Consider the following 21,908-nt stretch of genomic DNA (forward strand, 5'->3'; position numbering starts at 1 on the left):
AACTGTAACGTCTACTCCTGGATGAATGCCTCTTTATTTAGAGACGAGCCACAGAGCTGTTTTTTCAGTTAGGTGGCTCATAAGAGCCTAGCTGCCGAGGTTCCACTCTTGTTTTACGTCAAGCTGACTAGTAAAAAAACAAAAACAAAATTCACCTTAATCTAAACATCTTTTTTCAACAAGTGGAAAGCCGTGTGATCGGTTTTCACTGTCAAGTCAAATGAGCCTTCACTACAATCTGGTACTGCTTCATCTGTTGTCTCTGCAAAAACATCAATAATGTAATATGTTCATTTCAAACATTGGTGCGAACAAATTTCCTATACATCCACTTGGGGCAGTGTTGAGTTTAGAATAAATTCCTGGGCTGATGACAGTTTCTCAGACAACTAAAAAAAGTAGGGTGGTTTTTATCGGATATTTGTCATTATGATGGAGAGAGAGAGAGAGAGAGAGACTAATGTTGCCTGTAGAGGTGCCTACATGCCCAAAGACACAATCATTATCACCTTTAACTCTGTTTTGAACTTAGCACTCATGCTTTTCTCCTGTGTAAACCTCCAGCTATCTCCATCCAGTTATCGCCTTCAGGATTCAGCTCTTGTCAGTGGAAACACTGTCACTGCTGCAGTAAAGGAGTCACATGGGCTGGCAGACAGGTAAAAGGAAACTAGCGGAGGAGGAGCAGGAGCTCTGTGTTTGTTTCCAGTCTCATTTCATTCTTTTGGTGCTCACTTAATTAAAGCGCTCTTTAATCTTCACCTCCCTGTAGATTCTCTTTGACCTCCATAAAGTTCTCATTCCTAATTTTACAACGCTGTTAGTCCCGGTAGTGCACGTAAACCTGTGAGAGAGAAGACATGAAAACATTTCTCTCAGTGCCAGTCATCTGAGGCTCGGTTGTTTTCCGATCGCTTGATACGACTTCCAATCAAACTAATTAAAGTAAATATAAATATAATTTTTGTTTTTTTTCTCCAAGATCTGTTTTGTCCCAGGAGGTCTTTGCACCAGTCTTCAGACTGAAGATGTGGTTTTATTTGCATTGCTAATCACGGCAGGCTGGAGTAAAAGGTCAACTGCATCCATAGGCAGAAGCCAACTGTAGAATAAGAATGGAAGTAAGTTCAGTGGCTGATGTGAGCAGCCGTTACCAGGACGCTGTGATTGGACGGTTCAATATTTGGGTTGATCCAGCTCCTCAGGAAACTGTAGAGAAATGAGAAGAGATAAAAGTCCAGTTTTGATCCAGGGCTTAGTTCAGTTCCATTAATTGAAACTACAACTACAATCTTTTATATAAGCATTTACTGCTGAATGGGACACAACTGGCAGTTAAAAATCCACAGCTTGGGCTGCTGTTGTTCATCTCTGGGCAAAGATGCAAAGATGTAACAAAGTCTCGACAAACAGATCCTGATTTTGTTCTGTTTTTTGTTGTTTTCCTCTGAATTCTGATGATTGACAGCATAAAAATAAAGTCAGTAAAGGCCTGTGTGTTTTCTGATAGTGATATCTGATTGGTCTTGACAACCATGACAGATTGGTTTGGTTTAGGGGAAGTGCAGAAGGCTGCGATAAGCTGACAGAATATTTTTATTTAAATAAATGACAATTAAATATGTGCATTTGGTTCCATTAGACACAAGCATTTACAAAGATAAGACATAGGCATAGACATAGATAGACAGTTATTGATGCAAAATTAATTTGACAATTTCTTTTCTTTTTTTAAATTTAGTCTTCATCTCTAGATGGTTGATTAACCCTTGGGCAGCATCAATGTTTTTTATGTATTTTCTTTCAATTATTCAATTGATGCAAAGTGACCTTGGGTTTCCTGAAAGTTGAAAAATAAATAAAACTTCTGCTATTATCATCATCATTATAAAAAGAGTGGCGGAGAGTTTGTAGTGTAGAGTTTTTTGGATCCATAATATTCCCCTTGGTGGTGGGGTCACTTCCTGTTAGAAGTGAAGATGGACGCTCTGGCCCAATAAGCTTTAAATATAAAAGGCCACAGCATAAATGCCCTTTTTATTATGATGAAGAGTGGCTCAATCAAACAGTTATAGCAGAGAAGGTCAGTCTTTTGCTCCTAGTTTGCTGCGTTGTTACAGAATCAGCAGTAACAAAAGTGTTTTTTGGTTGTTTTTTTTTTTTAGCCCAACAGGGCCAAATGTCTCGGAAACAAATTCCAGGCGATGTTAATTAAATGTGTCAGTTCCTGTCAGTTTTGTAAAAGTCAGGTAGGTTTTGTATCGAACCAGTCAGACACTCAATATTTTCATACCACAGGGAAACAAACAGCCTGGAGCCATATTGAAAGGCACGTTGACTCTTATTAACACCTATTTATGACTAATGACTCCCTAATTGTCTCGTTTGTATTAAACCACATTGTTGCTAAATAACACGGTGTTTGCAAATAATGTGAGCACGCATCTCCTGATTGATATCCCCAAAGTTTCCCTCTGCCCTCGGAGTCCACACATCAGAACAGGACTGAGCAGGGTGTGCCTGGCTGTCCAATCAGAGCTAATGTACGACGTCTGACGTTCCATACAGGCCGAGGTAATACCTGAGTTTCTGCATTACTATTACTGCCGGAGGTTCAGCTCAGAGAAGACGAGACGTTGGTGAGACAGGTTTCCCTCACTTTTCACAGGGTTTTTCTATAAATAGAGATGTCAACGTACAAACAAGCAGATCTGGAAAAACAGGGACAGATAAACAGATAGTGGAGTGGATGAGGTTAGGCGTCAAGTCAAACAGCGAATCAGGAAACAGACCTTCCTTGGACCGAGACAAGTGAGGAGTCCCGCTGTGTTGAATGGGCCTCTGGAACAACATTTGCTGGGATTCATTCCACAAACATGGTATCTTCTATCTTCAGAAACTATTTCCTCCTTTTTCCACATGGCTGAGCTCAAACGTAATTGACTCAGTTGCGATCAAAGCCAGCTGAGGAAATAGAGAAATGAGCAGCTCAGTGTCTTCAGTGTTGGTGCGTTGCTGTGCAGACAACAGTTTTTAGAAAAGTTCCATGGTACAAAAAAAAAATCGACTCTGCTTTGTTTTGTCATTACAACTTTCCCCATACTTTCCGACTGTTATCCGAGTTTTCCACTGCAACCTTCATTTCAATCTCTGTTGTCGTGACTGCTCCGGCCCCTGCTGTATAATTCCTGCCAGTGTTTTCAGTGACAGCTATGTTTGTCATTACTGCTGTCTGTGTTTTTTAAATGCTATATCTCTGGGTAGTTCTGTCACTCATTTTAATTCCCGTTACATCTGTGGCCACTGCTGCAGTACTTCTAGCTGCGGTTGTTGGTACTGTTTTAATAAGCTGTAATGCTGCCATCTAGTGACTTTCACTTTCACGTACAGCCTTTTTTTAAACAATTTATTTTTAGGCCACACATCATTTGGCAAAACCCCGGCAATGTGTAATTGGGTTTTCGTTACCAGAGGAAAAAACGATTTTTACAGATATTACATAATTTTGCTTATATCTGGCCGATAATATCGGGCGGCCGATACAATCGGACATCCATACTCATGGTTTGCGGCATTACTCTGCTATCAGTGGTTCACTCCCTGCTTTTTGTTTTCTGTTTCTCGTCACCATTTCTGCTCCGGGCCCTGCTTCATGATTCCTAACTGTAGTTTAGTTTATCAGCTCCGTCCCTTATTTTTGACTCCTGTCTGTCTGTACTGCAGTCTGCCCTGCCTTACAGCTCCTCCAAATGTTTTCATGTCTGTCTAGGGACTTTGACTGTTGAGAATTCCTATCTTTTATTACCTTTGGACATGGAAAAATGAGCATTTTAATGGATTTCTTTCATGATCTCATTGACCTATAGTGAGGTTGTTTAGATAAAATAGTAATACATTTTATGATACATTCAACTTCTTTTGTTACCATTCTACCATACCAATATTATTTTTGCAATCAGTCAACCCGGTACAGTGTTTACTTGTATAATTTGTACAACATGATGGTAAAAATGTGGAGCAGCGTGTATTCATCACTCCATGGTATAAATAGAGCCTGGTGTTGTATTTGTTATGCAAGCACCCATCAGATCATGTTAAGGCTCCGTAAAGTCTCCTTCGGTGCTGCATATAGACCAGCATGCCTTGCATTTACTCACGTTTTCACGGCCGTCTACTATGGATCACACGTGATAAAACTTCAGCCCCCGAGGCGGGATTTGAGACCGCCCGGGTTTAAAATTTGTTCCCCGACACAATCAGTGAGCACACGTTTGGTGCTGTGAGACCTCCAAGCAATGTTTCCCATTTTCTTACAAATGTAACATCAGTGATGGTGGGAGGATTTGAGCTGAAAGACGTTCAAAATCTCCCAAGATTGGAGACCACCGATGGAGCTGAAGGAGATTGGTGATTGGTGGTCCAATGATATCATCCTGGTTAGTTGGGGGTGAGAAGGGATGACGAAAGTGGGAGGGAGCGATAGCATCTTTAGGTCATAGGTTAGCCTTGTGTGCTAACAGAGTCAATTCAACAAACGTTACCTTTCTTTTTTTCAAACTCTTAGCTTGCTAGCATGCTACAGCTAAGCATTAAACATCGTCAGTATGTCGTCCTTTGACATCAACAACACATTATCACATTATGTAAATTTCAACAGTATCATACAATAAAAATGTAGATGCTCTGTGACCTGGATGTTCATAGTCATAGCGGTGGCAGTAATGAGAATACCAGCCACATAAAGTCATTCAAAAATGGATTTTAATGTCATAATAATTCTAGTATAATGTTAGAGAGAACAGATATATTTGCACTATTAGAATAAAAATAATGGCTCCATGACTCTCTGCCCCCTCCTGGCTGCTTTTAAGGCTTTATTTTTTAAAGATTTTAATTATGACCAGTTGGAATATATTTTATTTCCAATTTCTCTCAGCCTGGTCTGTGTTCCTTAACTCTATAGATGTAGAAAATCAGTATAAAGTACACGGAGAGTGATATATGACGGCAAAATAGCAGGACTGAACTTGGATCCGTTTCAAATATAAATGGAGGAGAGAACAGAAACCGAATGAACAGCAGTTTTTAGGAAAGATGACCTGGAGCTGCAAAATCACTGCTCTAAAAATAAGAAAGGCCCTGAAGGCACCACGGAGAACACTCCTCTGAATATAAAAATGTCTTCAAAACCTGTTATCAGTATTGTGTAGAAAGAAGGAAATATACAGTGTAAAACAAACCAGGAGTACTGCACTTACTTTTAGAAATACTTGTAAATAATACAGTTATCAGTTATAATAGTTAATAGGTATAGATGAATTATTATATAACACTCTTTTGTTATATCTTAAGATGCCATAGATGAAGGTTAAAAATGAAGATGAGTAATTCAAATATATATTTAGAGAAAAATAAATAATCAGAAATAAACATAGGCGTAATTTAACTAAAACCAACACAAAGTTCCAGACACTCAGTTATAAACAGTAACTTACTATATGTAGAAAAGAAGTTTTTTTTTTTTGTTTTTTTTTTGGTATGTAGAAAATAACTGAAAATAAAAGATTTTGGTTTTTTTTTTGCCCACACACTGGCTGAGATTTTTCTTCTGTATTTAATGAAGAGGAACAGTTCTAGTACATTGAACAAACTGTAATACAAAAACCAGGAAAATGTATTCACAAAGACACAGCAGGAGAAATGAGGAGGTGTGATACAGAAGAAGGAAAAGAAAAATCTCAGTAATCCCAGCATTAAAACCAAACCCTCCAGCTGTGAGTTGCCCAGTGAACCTGTCGTGTACCAGTGCAGTACACCATAGAGCCTGAATCCTTCAATTCGGACTCTAATTCTGCACATTGACTGATTATACTGTTAACACATTTCCTTTGACTCAAACTGCTACCTGGACCTTGAAGCTGAGAGAAAGATGTGTGAGTTTGGATACATTTACAGCCTGAGACCAGTGGGCCAACAGACAAGTTCTGTCCCGTTGTGATGTGAAGTTCTCTAGTCTGAGCCTCCGTCTCATTAGGACGAATTAGCTTCCCCGTCATGCCTCTCCCTCCAGACCTTTGACCTCTGTGGGTCTCAACCTTCCAGTACGGGGTGTTAAGATAACAGTAGTGGTATGTGGGACAGTCAGAGGCCTTGTTTTTACAGGAACATGTTCAAAAGCACATAATTTCCTGTCGGCATCAAAAACTTTATGATGGCTTGGAACCAAATGGTACCAGAACACTAACTTCATTTTTGTCTTTATTTAGAGAAAAAACAAAGCTTTTTCTCTACATTATTTTATGATTTTTTTTCAGTCGTAGTCGATGATGCGATGATCGCTCGATGAGTTTTTTGGCTAGTGCAACTCTTTGCTTTTGCAGAACTACTTATAACTACTTATATACAGCTAGCAGTAACTGTCTGACAAATTAGGAATCTTTACATCTGAAAACTAAAAGCCCTGTGAGTACATGGACACTGGGAACTTTTTGACACCTTTATAGAATCCCATGAGAGGATATCTAACTCTATCAGTTTTACAAAACATATCAAATGTATCAAATTTTGCTTCGCTCAACCGGGTTATTTCGACTCATTTTTCACAAGGGGCTCTGTTTCCTTATCACATTGATTTTCTATCTACTTTCTCTGATACTGATTGTTTGGTGCTGAAAGTGCAGGAAGAAGAAAAGGCTTTAGTTTTTTTCCGGACCGGCTCAGAAGAATGAGTCATTATTTGCCACACTGAGAGCTGAGCCGTAGCTCAGTGATCTTGGCAAACAGAAATCCACCCAACGTTGTCTGCCTTGATCGGGTCTTCGCTGGTGAAGCTGCGGCTTTGAAAGGAACTCCAATTACAGTCGCTTCACTTCGCCTTCATCGCTGACTGTTTCTGGCAGCATGTTCTGTTTTATACTTTGCACAAAAAAAAGTTCAAAAGAAGCGCCTGACCTCGGCTCATCTTTAGTGAAGACGTGCTCGAAGGTGTGTGCGTGTGTGAAGCAATGTGAGCGAAGTACGGCGCTACACTGACTGGGTGTCAGTGGGTTCGCTGACAAAGGGGAAATGCTGCGTCTCGTAGCCGCCTGTTTTGATTAGCACTTCAAGAAGAAAAAGATGCTGAGTTCTCACATAATTTGAAAAAAGCTTCTACAGTCACTCCTGTCTTGTTCGTTAGCGATGATTGTTGCTGCCACGTTTTGTCTGAATTACAAATGACTATTTGAGCATCACGTCTTGGTAAAAACTGTTTTCAAATCATACTGGATTGTACACCTGGATCACAATCCTAGAGGTCCAACAAGACAGCAGGGGGCGCTCTGTCAAAACCCCTATGTGAAAGCAGCTGATAAGGAAATCAGATTGTCAACAACTACATGTCTGAGGATTTTATGTTCTTTTAATGTATTTTAAGAAGTAGCTAGCCCATGCTAATACAAGAGAGTTTCGCCAGCCTTTTGCTGTTGGCAAAAAAAGCAGGTATAAGTTCCTAAAAGTCTATAAATTTGTTTGTAAATATATAAAAAGTCTCTAACTCTAACTGAATTTAGTTACAAAACCAGGCTAGTACAGTACAGTGGGTTTGTGTTATTTCACAAAAAAAGAAAAGAAAAGAAGAAATGTAAATGTAACCAGATTTATTTATTATTTATTTGTCCATGCCTGTTTTTGTACCTTTTTCTATTCTTCACTGTCATATTTAACGGACTGTGGAGAAGTGGTTTGGTTCAGGCAGGATGGTCACGGTGACGTAGACCTCGGCTCTATGCCGGAGCCCAGTTCCAGACGGTGCTGTTTTGTTGTCCTTCTCCTTGTGTTTTGGCTCCTGTTCCTTTTCACGCCGCCCCCTGGAGCTGAAACTAATATCGGGAGCAAAGTGAGTTGCCACTCAGCCTCCCTCTGCTGCTCCTCCTGTGGGCTCCAACCCGTGTAGAGACACAACTGCCACTGCTGCCACTGCACACGCTCAGACTGAATCAAAACATTTTAAATTCAACAATTTATTATCCTACTTCACAGCGCATTCCATTCTGGTGGACCACAATTTAGCCTCATGGTTTGCCCCAACTATTGGGTTCAGACTGTATTCCTTTGGGCTGCTGAAACATTTTCATGCCTAAGAATACAGCGATAAATTTAACGATAACCAAAAAAATACCCCAAAACCCACTAACACTATTGTTCACTTACCTCCATAAGTGACATTTCTGAAATGAAACCTGTTCAACCATCTGCTCCCAGGCTGACCTGACCCTTCAAACCACAGCACTTTCCGTCTGTTTATTGGCATCAGCATCTGTGAATGAGCGACACGCAGAGCAACTGTTCAGACCCAGAAACCCTTTGGAATAAGTGAAGATTAGATTACACTCTGCTCTCGGCTGAATAACAGTGTTGCAGTGGTAATGCTGAATTTTTTTTTTAATTTGCCAAAAAGGCGTCTTGACGCGACTTATTGAGCCACAGCCGGGATTTCTTTAGGACAACCATCAATGCGTGAGAATTTATGGCGCCCTTTACTAATGAAAGAGTGCCTTTGCTCTGTGATTTGTTTCATGTCTGCTTTTGTAGGGTAACAAGAGAGTTGTTCTGGAGCTGAGGCTTTGTAATGAATGTTAGACTTTGTTTAGGACCGTTTTTATTTTACAGGCAACGTGTCAATTCAGCCCAACCTGATGATTTGTGTTGTTCTATGTTTGGATCTGGCCCGCGTTCTAATGGGGGAGATTAGTCAGGATCAGTATCACTAATGCAACATTATCCATACCATAGCTAATATTAGCAGCCTGTAAGGACGGCAGACTTTTTTTTTTCTGTGGACAAATGAATGACAGGCGTGTTGTAAATCTCTAACAAAGTGTCTCCCGTCATCTCACTTGTGTCCCTTTGTCAGTGCATCAGTCTTTCAAAAATATTTTTCTTCTTTGTATTTTTCCCCTTTGTTTATGTATAATAATAATAATTAGGAATTTGAAAAAGTGAAAAAAAAATTAGGAATTATTAGGAATATGCGCTTCATCAGGGAATCAAACCCAAGATTCTCTGCTCTCTGCATGCATAACCGCAATTTAGTTTTACTGAATTTAGATATACTTAGGTTAGACTACAACTCAGAGGCAAAAAACTGTTATTTGTAATTTATTCAGAATCATTCATGGACAATAAAGTGGGCCAGTTCAAACTGCTGGTACTAAAATACATGTCCCATTACAAATTGCACATAATCTAGACATGTGGACCACGTCTGCTACTATACTTGTAGAGCACTAGTTTGGGACACATCTAACTGTGTGGGCCACACTGACGCAGGGAGTCCATGTTGCATGTTACTTGAGTTAATGCCTTGATGATGAAGATCCTCTCTGAACTCTTCTGTCGAGCTAATATTTCACCCCCAGGGTGTGTTTGCTGTGTTTACAAGCAGGACGTCTGGCCTGAAAGGCTGTCAGACAGATTGTGGAGCACTTCATTAAACTGACAATTAAGGCTGATAATTATTGGCTGTGTCTTCTAAGGGGATTTATCATGACAGTGAGCTTGTAAGTCCACCGCCCACGCTGTAATTTCATTCCAGCCGAGTTAGCTGCTGAGGTCTGTCTGTGAAAACAATGTCTCATGGATTAGTTGTTGTCTCGATGTCCGCGTCTTCACACCTCTGCTCCACGCTGAGGCAATGGGAACGTGTTTGAAACCTGGGCTACAAACCTGTTGGCTGTCATCCGAAATAAACTGTGTTGTTTTTGCACTTTTGTAGTGAAAGAAATGCTGTTACAAATGTTTTATGACAAATAAGTCATTAGCCAGTTCATCTGTCACACACCACCTCAGGGCCCAGCCAATTAAAGAGCCGTGGAGATAAAACGTGTGGGTAAACATCAATTGCCTCTAAACTGAGTGTGTTTTCGGTCCTTTTTGGAAAATGGAGCTCAGAGCTGGTTTAATAAAACCTTCATAACTCTGCTCCCACCTCCTCCTGTGACTGAACAGTCAAATAAATAATGGAAGTAGAAGCTGATGATTTAGTCCAGTGTGAGGGTTGACTTGACCTTAAATGACCTTATTTCAGTCTAAGGCCCTTGTAGTAAAACACTTCCCTGGATTCTAGTGGTATTAAAAAAACATTACTTTTTTCATATCAGTCACTCATCCATCAACTCAAGTAAGGATGTCAGATTATTGGATTGTTCCAAATGTGTGTACTCTGTACTGATACAGAGTACTACATTACTCCTCTTCTCGTCTTTGAATAAACACTGTCACTGATACAGAGTACTACATTACTTCTCTTCTCGTCTTTGAATAAACACTGTCTTCACATTAGACAATGCAATGATAAAATTTAGTTTAGTATAAATTAAAATATCATTAAAATATAAAGATAAATAAAATGAAGGTTTCGGCATAGTTAACACAGCCGACTGAACAGAAAGTGAGCAGAGCTTTTGCACCAGTTGTGTGATATCAATGAACAAATGAACACACTGAGTTGATACTGGTATTCATGTACTCCCCCCATCAGTACATCCCTAGTGTCTAATGGAGAAGTCAGTGTAAAAAACTGACTTGAACCTCTCTGCCTCCTTGGTGTGAAGTCGTTCGTCATCAAATGTTACTCCGATGATCGTCTGTTGTTCTAGCTTCTCTCTAGAATTCCACTCCATCCAGACTCCGAGGTAGGAGAGAAGACATGAGTTAGATGGATGACTGAAAATCTAAAAACCATAATCCAGGACTGGGGGACAGTGATAAAGTAGCCGTGGAGAATGTCTTCAACTATACATTTATGTCGGGACAGTCAACAGAGAAATTGATTTTTTTGGTTTCCTCTAGAACACAACAGTAAACGGTGCCAACGTCTCACTGCCGATGTCTAATGATTTATGTCCATTTCAAAAGTTGAGTTTTTTTCACACTGGAGAGTGTCCAGATATGGAAATTCAGTCACCAATATAGATTTGTTTTTTATGCCCTAGTAAAGCATGAGGACACAGAATAGTTGGTCTAAATGGCAGAACAAACTCGTATTTATTTTCCTGTTAAATGTCTTCTTGGATTCAGTGAACGAGTTATGATGTGGAATAAACAGTGTCCTAGTCTTTACTCTCTGAACAATGTCATCTACCAAATGTAATCAGCAGTGAGGTTTTAGTTCAAAGTCAGCAGAGCATGCATCCATGGGGAAACCTTCTGTCTTTGCATCTGAATTGAGGGCAGTGATTCCTCAGCTGTCCTAGAGGAAAGTTAGAAAGCTAATTACTTTCTGGTTTTCTTTTTTATTATTATTCATATGACATTAAGTTGACTTGTGAACTCACGCAGATGTTTGTACAAGAAATATCCCAAATTACACAAACTCAATTACCAGGGTGCAGACATTATCCAGACTGGATGCTAATGGCTAATTTAAATAGAAGCCTGCACTTCTGGTTGGGTAAAGGAATGTCATTGACAGAAAATTGAAGAACAACAAAGTCAAAGTCAAAAGTCATTTTTCTGGTTTAATCAGCAGAGAAGGAGGGGGAGAACGAGATGAATGGCAGTGAAAAAAAAGTTTAAACAAATACTTCAACATGAGAAAGTGCCGCACAAAAGAGACTGAACACTGCGGTGATAAGGCTGTGGAGAAGGGAGTCAAATGATGGAGTGATGAGAAAAAGTAAGTGAACAGATTCACTCCAGTGACCAGCTGAGGGAGAAGAACTCCAAGATGAATGGTTTAAAAATGAAAAGAAAAAAAAACAAAAACAGCCGAATGGTGTTGATGTACAGAAGAGAGAAACAGACGAGAGTTCTGTGGTCGGCACTGAACAGAGATGTATGTAAGAGGCTGGGACAGAATATTCTGGGTTTTTTTTTTGTTTGTTTTGTGTATGAACCATCTCTTTAACAGGAGAAAATCATTTTGATTATGGCAGCACAGACTCACTGCTCCAAAAAAACCTGCTGTTTACTCCAGTTTACTTTCAAAAGTCTCAGAGTTTTTTTCTTTTTTTTCCCCCCAGAAAGTGTCTTTTTAACATTTTTCTCCCCTTCACTTCATACCATAACTAGGCTCAGAACTGAAAATGTTGAATCGAGGGTTGTTGTATGTATATGTATATATGTGTGTATATGTATATGTGTATATGTGTATATATGTATATGTATATATGCTTATGCATATGAATGTACATGTATGTATATCCACATATGTGTGTATATATGTATGTATGTATATATGTATATATATATGTATGTATGTGTAAATGTATAATAGAAAACCAACACACACACATGAAGATTTCCAAACTAACCCCCACACAGCAGTCAGAGTTCAGATGTTGACCGTCAAACTACACTGACTCATATAAACTAGAAAAAAACATTCTCTAAAATGTGTTCCCCCTGCCATAACCACAGGAACATAGAGAATCTGATCCCACATGCGGTGACCAGCTCTGCTATTCCACCACATGGCTTTTCTAATTGACCACACTGTTGAACTGCACGTGAGCTATTAGCTCGAGTTTGAGTGCTTTCACTCATTGTCTTCTCTATGGCTGCTGCAGCTATCAATAGAAGTGTAGGTCTTTGTTGAGCTCTCCTGGCTCCCGCCTGATATTTCACTCAGGAGGAAAATAGAATCCTTTTGCCGCTGGGACACCATTGTGTCATTGTTTGTTTAAGTGCCTTTGTTGCTGGAATGATGGATTACACTGGAAACTGGCTGAGAAAACCTGTAGGAAATAATGAGCAGATTATCAGGAAATTGTTCCTGAAAATGGACGAGCGGAGTGTTGTGTGATGTATGAGTTCATTCTTGGAGCACAAAAGTCACCAGGTTTGTTAACATAACAGTTAATCTAATGTTCTGTTTCTGGAACAGTGGGCTGACTCCAAAGTTAGCATCACGCGGGCGAATCAGGTTTATTGTCGTCATTCAGAGATTAATTCTTTTTGTGCTTTCGTTCTTTTTTGAACTCCTGTGAGTTTTCTGATTGATAGGTAATAATTTAAAAATGTAAAAAAATGACCTGTAGTTATATGAAGAGGCAGTAAAGTGGAATTAGTTGATGACCATCAAGATTACAGACCAAAGTTGGAGGTTATATTTTCAACAGTTTCTACAACAAACATATATTCTGTTGCTCACTGACAATTAACTTTTTAAAACTTCCACCACTGCTACGCTGACATCGAAAGTGGAGCAGGAATCCACCCCAACCAATGAAATGGCAGCTTGAATCAGAAGACTCACCAGCCAATCACAGGCTTTCTGATCTTAATTTCTCGTGAGTGTGTAAGAAAACTCTTTAAAGCATTGTTTCCTAATGAGAGTTTTTTTTTGGGGGGGGGGGGGCGGCGGGGGTCGTCTTGCATCATGTTTCCCAGGAGTTTACAAATAATGTCTATTGATTTGGGACTTTTTTTAGGACTTTTGAAATATTGGTCCCCAGAAAAAAGGTTTGGGAAACAGTGCTTTATCCATCCATCCATTTTCAGCCGCTTATCTGTTACCAGGTTGCGGGGGCAGCAGTCGCCACTCAAATCACATTGCACCGTACCAACCCCCCAAACCTTCCTGCAGGTGGTGAGTCCACTGGAAGGTACCAACCGCCCCAACCGGGATTCGAACTTGCCCAGGAGGTGAACCCTGGGGTTCCACACCAATGACAGAGACATTGCCTCTGGGCCAAAGCGCCACTTTTAAAGAATCAGAAATAATTTTATCAACTGAACGGCAAGTTAACAAAGTAATAACAAAGACAATTATCTAATAATCTGACAGTTAGGTTGGAGTCAGTTTTGCTGAAATATCTTGTATTTGTTAACCTGACCTATTGACCTCCACCTCCTCCTTCTATTTTTTATTTATTTTTTGCTTTGATTCACCGTCGACACCCAAACCACAGGTCAGGCAGAAATATTCACGAGAATAAACTGAAAGTCAATCACTGCAGAGCTACTTTTCACTGACTCTAAAGAGTTATCGTAACTTTGATGTGCCGAGGTCATGTGACTCCGTCTCCACCAACAGCTGCTTCAGTAAAACACTTTAATGGTCTTTTAATTTTTACACTGCAGTGACGTTGAGGAGCAGAGTCCACGACAAGCAGTGATGTTATTTACCCCACCTCGTGCACTGTGCACGTGTGTGTGTGTTAGCAGAGGGCAGCCAAGGTTTATTATTGAAATATAACAGATAAATAAAAAAGCTTTTTCTATTACAGGCTCTGTTACTTTTGGTCATAAAGACTGTGACCAGTCTTTATAAATTCAGAGTCCACTGTGAAACAAACCGTCGGACATTTTTATTATGAAGACCCGTTTTTACAAGTGGTATAAATAATTTAAATCCGTACAAAAAGCCTATTTACTACCTATATTACTATATTACTTCGCAGTTTTCCTCTCATTGGTAACCTCTTTTCAATCCTAATACTTTTTTTTATTTTCATTTATACTGCCATATTACATTGGTGTATGCAGTGATGATATTAAGAAGAATACGGATGTTGTCATTTGTGTAGTGAATAAATGAAACACTCCAAGATGGTGTTTGTTTCAGGCATTCATTAGAGTCCAGTCCTCACTGCTGTCAACCAGACGACGCCCGGCATTAAATTTGTTAAAGCGCCACTGCAATCAGGTCAATGGTGTCATCGATCTGAACAGAAATCGTTTACATCTTACTTATGTAGCACAGCGGGGCTTCTGATTTATACACGCCCAGATGAAATCCACATAAAACTTCCACCTGCTGGTGGAGGTTTGACAGTAACAACAGAAGGGGCTTCAGTCATTTTTTCAGTACATGTAATATGTTGCTGAATAAATTTCTCCTGTTAAAAGCTAACCACACGTTGAACGGCCACAGCAGCAGCGTCTCTGTCAAATTGATTTCCGAGGACGTGCCATAACACAGATGGAGAACTGTGACATAAAGTTAAGCAGAATATCAACATTCTGCTGGGTGGATGAGAAGTGATGGAATGGCAGCACATCAGGTGATAAACACAATCAGTCACAATGAAAGACAACGTTTTTCAGGCCAGGATTCGACCAGGTTGTCTCTTCTGTCACTCAGTTCACCTTGGACGGATGCTGCTTCCATCACGGCTGCCCAAAGTTTTGGACCGCAGTCATTGAGAGTCTGGTTCATTATAACAATGGCTTTTTTATACAGCAACACTGCACTACACAGACTTCATAAGGGAAAGATCTGGGAAAACATCCTGTCCAGTATTTGTCCCCAGCTAATGTCCAAACTGTCTCAGCTCAGCTGTCTCTATGATCGGAACTTTTCTGATCTTCTGAAAAATGGCGACCTTGTCCTGATTCCTTCATCTTGTTCTGCTTCATCATTGGTTGATGTCCATTTACTGGGCCACATACAGTATAAACACGTACAACCACCCACACTCACATTCACACCCCCAACTCCAAGGCCAACTCACCTGATCCCACATTTTTGGACACAAACACTCACACACACCTGGAGAACATGAGAACTCCAAATCCGCTACCACAGAGAATCGAACGCCTGATCTTCTTGCTGTAAGGCAAGGTCGCTGACCGCTATTAGTGGACTTCTTTTTGAGGTCGTGACCTTGCCTTTGAACAGAAAAAAATAGCCCTTTTGCTCACAGTTTGTGGACTGCGGTTTCCTGTCGGAGCGCCGCTGTTGTTCCGCCGTGTTCATGACTCTGTTAGAAGGCAATAAAAGTCAGCTGATTTATGACATGGACTGTGAGGTCTGTCAACCAAACCAAGGCACTCGACGTTTACTTATTTATAAAATCTGTTCATCATTAAAATAAGAAGAAAGAAAGAACACAGGGTCGGTGAGGTTTAAAAAAATACAATAAATTGATTCTAAATTGTTTGGTTACATACTGCACACATTTGACTGGTCTGCAGTCATGCAGGGACTAATATAACACACCTGCACTTTGTCATAGTTCCTCCGCTCCCTCAGGTATTGGCTGAGGTGAAGTGCTTTAGACAAATCAATTTTATGGTTCAACAGTTTTTCCAGCAAGCTTTAATGGTCTTTTCTTCAGAGCTTCCAAACCTTGACTCTGAACTATTCTCTCTTTTTTTTAAAGCTAAATTGATTTTTCTTTCTCTTCTTCACATTACCAATGATCAAAACTGTCAGAGTTCGAATACGCTTACGGAAAATTTGACGCCAATGTTTAATCATTAATGTTATGAAAAAAAATAATTAAGTGATTCTGTGATTAGAGTCATTTAACATCATTTTTATCAGGATGAATCACGATTAATTGTGATCATAATAATCCGGATTAATCGCGATTAATCAACATGGAAATGTGAAATCAGTAATTAAACAACTGTGTGAAACATACAGGTCGTCAGAGCATTTGACTGAAAATTTTCTTCGTTAAATTGCTGATGCCCAAGGTCGTTCCCACTCCAATGTCAGGCTGCAGTAACCGAGTTTCTGATTGGCTCTCAGCTCAAGTGCCTGGTGATAGTGCAGGAATTAAATTGCATTGCCCTCGGTCTTCTATCAGTGTAAAAACATCCAACAAGGTGGCAAGTTTTGCAACTCGAACTCCATCTCAGGACTGTTTGGCATCTGTTTTTTTTCCTGACTCCAGATATCAATAATCTCACTGACTCCTCCACACGTCCTGAGAACAACATCTGAGTCTGTGTGGCTGTGAAAACCAATCATCATGACATCCGTGTCTGTATTTCTTCTTCTCTCTGCAGTATGAGTTCAAGGTGAAGAACATCAAGAAGAAGAAAGTCAACATCGTGGTCTCCACGGACGGTGTGAAAGTCGCCTTGAGGAAAAAGAAAAAAGTGAGTGACCGTCATTCAAATTCTGTTTCACGGGCTGCTGTGTTTCTGTCAGAGGTATCACGATACGGGGGCAACGATACGATATATCACAATACACTGCTGTACTGTTGTCATGCCTACAGTATCGCAATATATCGTATTGTTGCCCCTGTATTTTGATACGTATCACGTACATCGTATCACCAGATTCCTAAATACACTCCCCTACTCACAGGTGGTGTTTTGTACTCTGCTCCAGCACAGTGTGGTTTATGAAATTCCAATTTCTTCTATTTGTGACACGGAAAAACCACTGTGGTAGAAACCTGAGGTTGTGTAAACAGCCGGACGTCTCTGTTTATAATTCATGTCCTCTGACTAACACCCAGTTATATAATCAAGGTTATTTTAAAATATTAAAAAGACAAACAGCTTCTTGCGGAGGCTCGAGAACTAAATTGATTCATATAAGAAAAGCGACAGTATTGCTCTTGCTGTAGTGTTTTGTTTTGTTTGTTTTTTTGTTGTTGTTGAAAGAGAAAATGCGCCTGTTTTTTCTTTTATCAGACTGCAGATGAAGGAGTGGTGATGATGTAGACTTTGTTTGGCAGGAAAAGAGTTCAATGTGATGGAGGATGTGACTAAAAAGAGTGATTCGTTGTCAGGTGTGGAACCAGTGGATGTTGTTGAAGTGCAGAAAGGTAGACAGCCTGACAGGATAGATGTCGCCATCAGCATGCTACGCTGGCATTGGTACGCAGGAAACAACCAACTCTGCTGGTTTGGTGAAATTGTTGCTTCATGTCCATGGCTGTAGAAAAGCAGACATGATTTCATTTGTTTTAAAAACCTTGGGAATTTTCAATAATAAATATAAATCGTGGTTCTGTTGAAAAGAAAACGTGATGAAAAGTTCTAAAAAGAAATTCTTGAAACGCTTGGCTTTCGCTTCATGAAAGACTGGGTTTTTTTTTTTTGCGCCTGCCGTTGACCTTGACTTGTTCTCACAGCCGTCCCTGCTCAGATGTACATTAGTGATTCATGAAAGAGAGACTTGATTGACTCGACTTAATGCTCCCTGAAGGAACGACTCAATCAATACATCAGTACAAATGTTGGGTTTATGTCGCTGTAGAAGGACGTGGACGACGCCGAAGGCATTTTGTATTTTACCAGCGTTTAAAAATGTTCTTATCATCAGCAATATTTAATACCACACTAATAGGGTAAAAATGTTGTTTTCTATTTTATTCATTTTGCTCTTTTAATTTAAATTTAAAAACTTTTAAACTATTAAACTATTAAATCAAAATATATTAAAATAAGGGATGTTAAAAAAGATTTTATTTCTTGCCTCAAAATTATGAAAATAAAATCAAAAAGAAATGAAAACCTAGGATGTAAAATAAATATCATTAATTAGCCAAGAGATCCGTGACCTATTCACATTTCATTTAAAGTCTTTTAAAGGTTTTAATAAAAAAGAAAAAGAGGACAACTGGTGAATCACTTAACTGCTTTAGGTCTGGAAAATCCCCACAGTTTCCTGTTGACATGATGAAGGTGAGGCGTGTTCAGGAGCCTATCTGGAGGATACAGACGACGGGATGTTTTCTGATGGGACTGTATGGCAAACAGAACATTCCCTCATGTTATTACTGCTCCATAATATCTTCTGCTTTTTGTTCACTTGGTTAAACTTCGGAAATTAAACTTCAGATTCTCTATAGCAGTGTTTCAAAATTGGGGTTGCGGCACCATGTGGGGTAACCTGGAATTCAAAAGGGGTCGCCTGAAATGTCTAAAACTATAAAAAAAAACTATAAAAATATTTTTTTCAAATACTTATTCTTTTGAAAAATTATCATTGAAAACCTTCATGAAAATAAGTGCGTTCGATTCAAATGAAGCACATAAAAATATCTGAGTTGGAGCATCTTGATTGGCAGCTTTGATCATGTGACTGTACAAGTGACAGCTACTTAAATGTCTGTGTGACCTGTAGGAATCCTGGGTCATGGTTTCAGTCCAGTTTTTGTTTCAAATAATTCACTTGGTTAAAATCAAATCTGCCTCCTTTCACAATGCCGTCTGATTGTCTTCAGGTCAAGGTGGGGTTTATTATAGTGGAGCATTTTGTTTTGTTGTATATTAATTATGAAGTCTTTTCATGCGTGTCATGTCTGGAGTCCAAAAAGAAGCCGAGGGAGAAAAAAAAACTGATTTGAATGAATGAATGGCCTGATTTGAAAGACACTCTGCGGCTGATAAAGTTAATATTCTGCCTTCAATAGGGATGATAATTGTTTGGGGATTTTTTAAGCAGTTTTTTTTCTCATCTCTTTCATCTCGCCTGAAGCTGAAATGTCAAGTGTGACGATCATCAGTCGTCTCACATTTCGAAAGCGATGAATGATCACGGGAAGAAGCGGCGAAAAGACGGAGTCATCCGTGATTCTGTAGAAATGTTAATCAATGAGAAGAGATCCCGTGAGATCACGTCTTGACATTTTGTAGGTGATGATTGTTGGTGACGATGATGGAAAGAAAAGAAAGGACAAATGTGAACATTTTTTCCGTTAAATTGCCAGAAAGTATAGGAAATAGGAACACGCCCCCCGCTGGTCAAATCTTCACAGCTATTGTTTTAAACCTACTTGTGTTGCCTAGCCCCTGCAATAGCTCAGTGTCCCTTCTGGGGGACACCGCCCCCTCTTTTTGGGAAAAATGTTAAATACAAGGTACAAAGAATCGGTTATATTTTTTTATTTACTTATTTTCATTTTTATTTTTCCACAGAAGAAGGAGTGGACGTGGGATGAGAGTAAGATGATGGTGATGCAGGATCCCATCTACAGGTGAGTTGGTGAACAGCTTTATTTGTATATATCTGTTTGTACATTTTCAGCTTATATTGAAGCGATTGGTTTAAAAAGAGGAAGGCTATATTTGGATTTTTGTACTTTTCTAAATTAAAAACAACATTCTGTCCACATTTGACAAATTAGACGACGTTGTCTCAGGAAATGAATCCCTTTTATCACCGTCACTGCTGGCAGTGACCTATAGCAGAAAGACGGATATTGTTGCTTGTTGATAAATCTGATTGTTGATTCCAAAGCAGAGATTGCACCTTTCATGATGTGTGATTCAGCAACATGATTAATGTCAGCAAGATTTCCATGAAAGGACTTTATTATGAAATAGAAATCAGGGGAGGGAGGAACTGTACCAGGACATTTTATTATTATTTAACAGAAAATAGGCACAGTTTTTATTCATCTAATCTAATGATGTCCGATATTAACTTTTTATCGATATACGATATGCCGATATTGTCCAAACACCTCATTTCTGATTCCGATATCAACCAATGACGATATATGCAGCCCTTTGGGGGTTGACCTAAGAGGTTGACCTCTTAGTACCCTACAAGCAATTCCAGCATATTTGGCGAAACCCAGGAAATCGGGTTTTCTTTAACGGAGCTAAAACATATAACGATTCTTACAAATATGACCAAATTATGCTAACATTGACATAAACTGTATGGTAATGATACTGAGAATGTGACTTTGTGCAGTTCTGCAGGTCTAAACTCGTCTTTCTTTTCGTCTGTTTGCTCAAACGTGCAGATTTTCCGCTTCTTCTGTCATTTATTGAACTCCCTGTTAATTTCACTCCAATGATCCCGTCTCACCACGGACTAATGTTGGAAAGACTTTCCAACCTCAATAAAAAACACTCACATTTACCACCAGCCGACCTCCTTTAGACTCACAGGCCTGATTTTTCTCTTTAATTTAATCTAAAGCAAACGCAGAAAAGAGCCTAAAAACCAATAAGAGCTTTAAACGTTGGTCAGGAAAATAACCTCCTGGGTTTCCATTGATTACGGGGGGAGAAGATGAAGAAATGCATCTACATGCAAAACAAATCCATTTACATATCAATCATTCTTTTTTTCAAAGAGAATATTTTCAATTCTATTCAGTCTATATATTAAAAAATATATTCCTCATGGAATTCCGCTAGAATTCACGTTCTTGATTCAAAGTGGGATCAGCTTTTATTCAGCACTGTTTGTTTGTTTTTTTTTTGCATCATAAGAATATGGATTCAGGGGTTTATAATGCCCTTCGCCCAACCACCTAAGCACACACACACACACACACACACACACACACACTTTTTAATGCACAGAGGCTGGAATCCATTTGGGTGAATTCAGTTGTGCTCGTTACATTTCCTCTGCATTTCTTTTCATCTTCAGCTGCTTCCTGTCTGGAGCTGCCCCTGAGGTCAACCACATACTTTGACACAGCACCACCGCTGGCAGTGGTTGCATAGCAGTGACGACACTCAGCAGTGGCTAACTCTTACATTTACTTTTACACTAACATTCACACGGACAGATTGAACTTTACGTCTCTGTATTACTGTCTCAGATATTACCAAACCAAAGGGAGAAATTACAGTCAGGTTCAAGTGGTAAATATAATTAAAAATGAATTTCATTAAGACATTTTAACTCTCGATGTGGAGAAAATACAACAAACAACCGTCGTCACTTTGAAAAATCATTTTATGTTGAAAACATTCTCATTATTTCCCGCCTTTTACTGCGTCAGGTGGTCATCACTTTAGAGGAGCTGGGTTGTCTCTTTGGAGTTCTGAAGTCAGTATCAAAGGTGTACAGCAGGGGATTGTGGGATTGGTACGGGGGGTGCGTTGGTGTCTGAAATCTGGTCCTGAATGGGACAACAGAGCCGGTCTGAAGAACAGAGCCCCCTCTGATGGTCTTTGATGTCAGAGTCTGTAATCTTCTACATGGTCCTGCACAAATCCCTGTGGGTTCGGCTCTGCTTGAGGTTGTTCTCCAGCTCCTGTCTGTTGAAGTTCTGCTCTGCCCTCTGGCTGTTCTCAGCCCTAGCATTCATTTTCTCTCTGTCTGTGATTCAATTGTAAGTGGATGTCGTTATATACGGTCCTTCACTGCACAGTTGTGAATGCCTCTCCATTGTGCACCAGTAACTGGGTTATATACAGCACTGTAATGTGTTCTGCAGTGAATTCATCTGGACAGTGAAATGTGTTTAGAAGATTAAGAAACT

At 39.6% G+C, this 21,908-nt stretch overlaps 2 protein-coding genes across 2 annotated transcripts in view; both read left to right on the forward strand.

The window, feature by feature from the left end:
- Positions 1 to 21,908, forward strand: part of LOC103399890 (1-phosphatidylinositol 4,5-bisphosphate phosphodiesterase gamma-1-like) — a 784,699-nt gene that overhangs the window by 178,527 nt on the left and 584,264 nt on the right.
- Positions 1 to 21,908, forward strand: part of LOC103399875 (capon-like protein) — a 107,643-nt gene that overhangs the window by 21,872 nt on the left and 63,863 nt on the right. Inside the window, 2 exon segments of the mRNA XM_008338514.3 lie at positions 16,723 to 16,815; positions 19,594 to 19,652. Coding sequence (XP_008336736.1) covers positions 16,723 to 16,815; positions 19,594 to 19,652 — 152 coding nt within the window.

This window comes from Cynoglossus semilaevis, chromosome 2, assembly GCF_000523025.1.
Source record: "Cynoglossus semilaevis isolate Cse_v1.0 chromosome 2, Cse_v1.0, whole genome shotgun sequence".
In the NCBI taxonomy this organism is placed as follows: Eukaryota; Metazoa; Chordata; class Actinopteri; order Pleuronectiformes; family Cynoglossidae; genus Cynoglossus; species Cynoglossus semilaevis.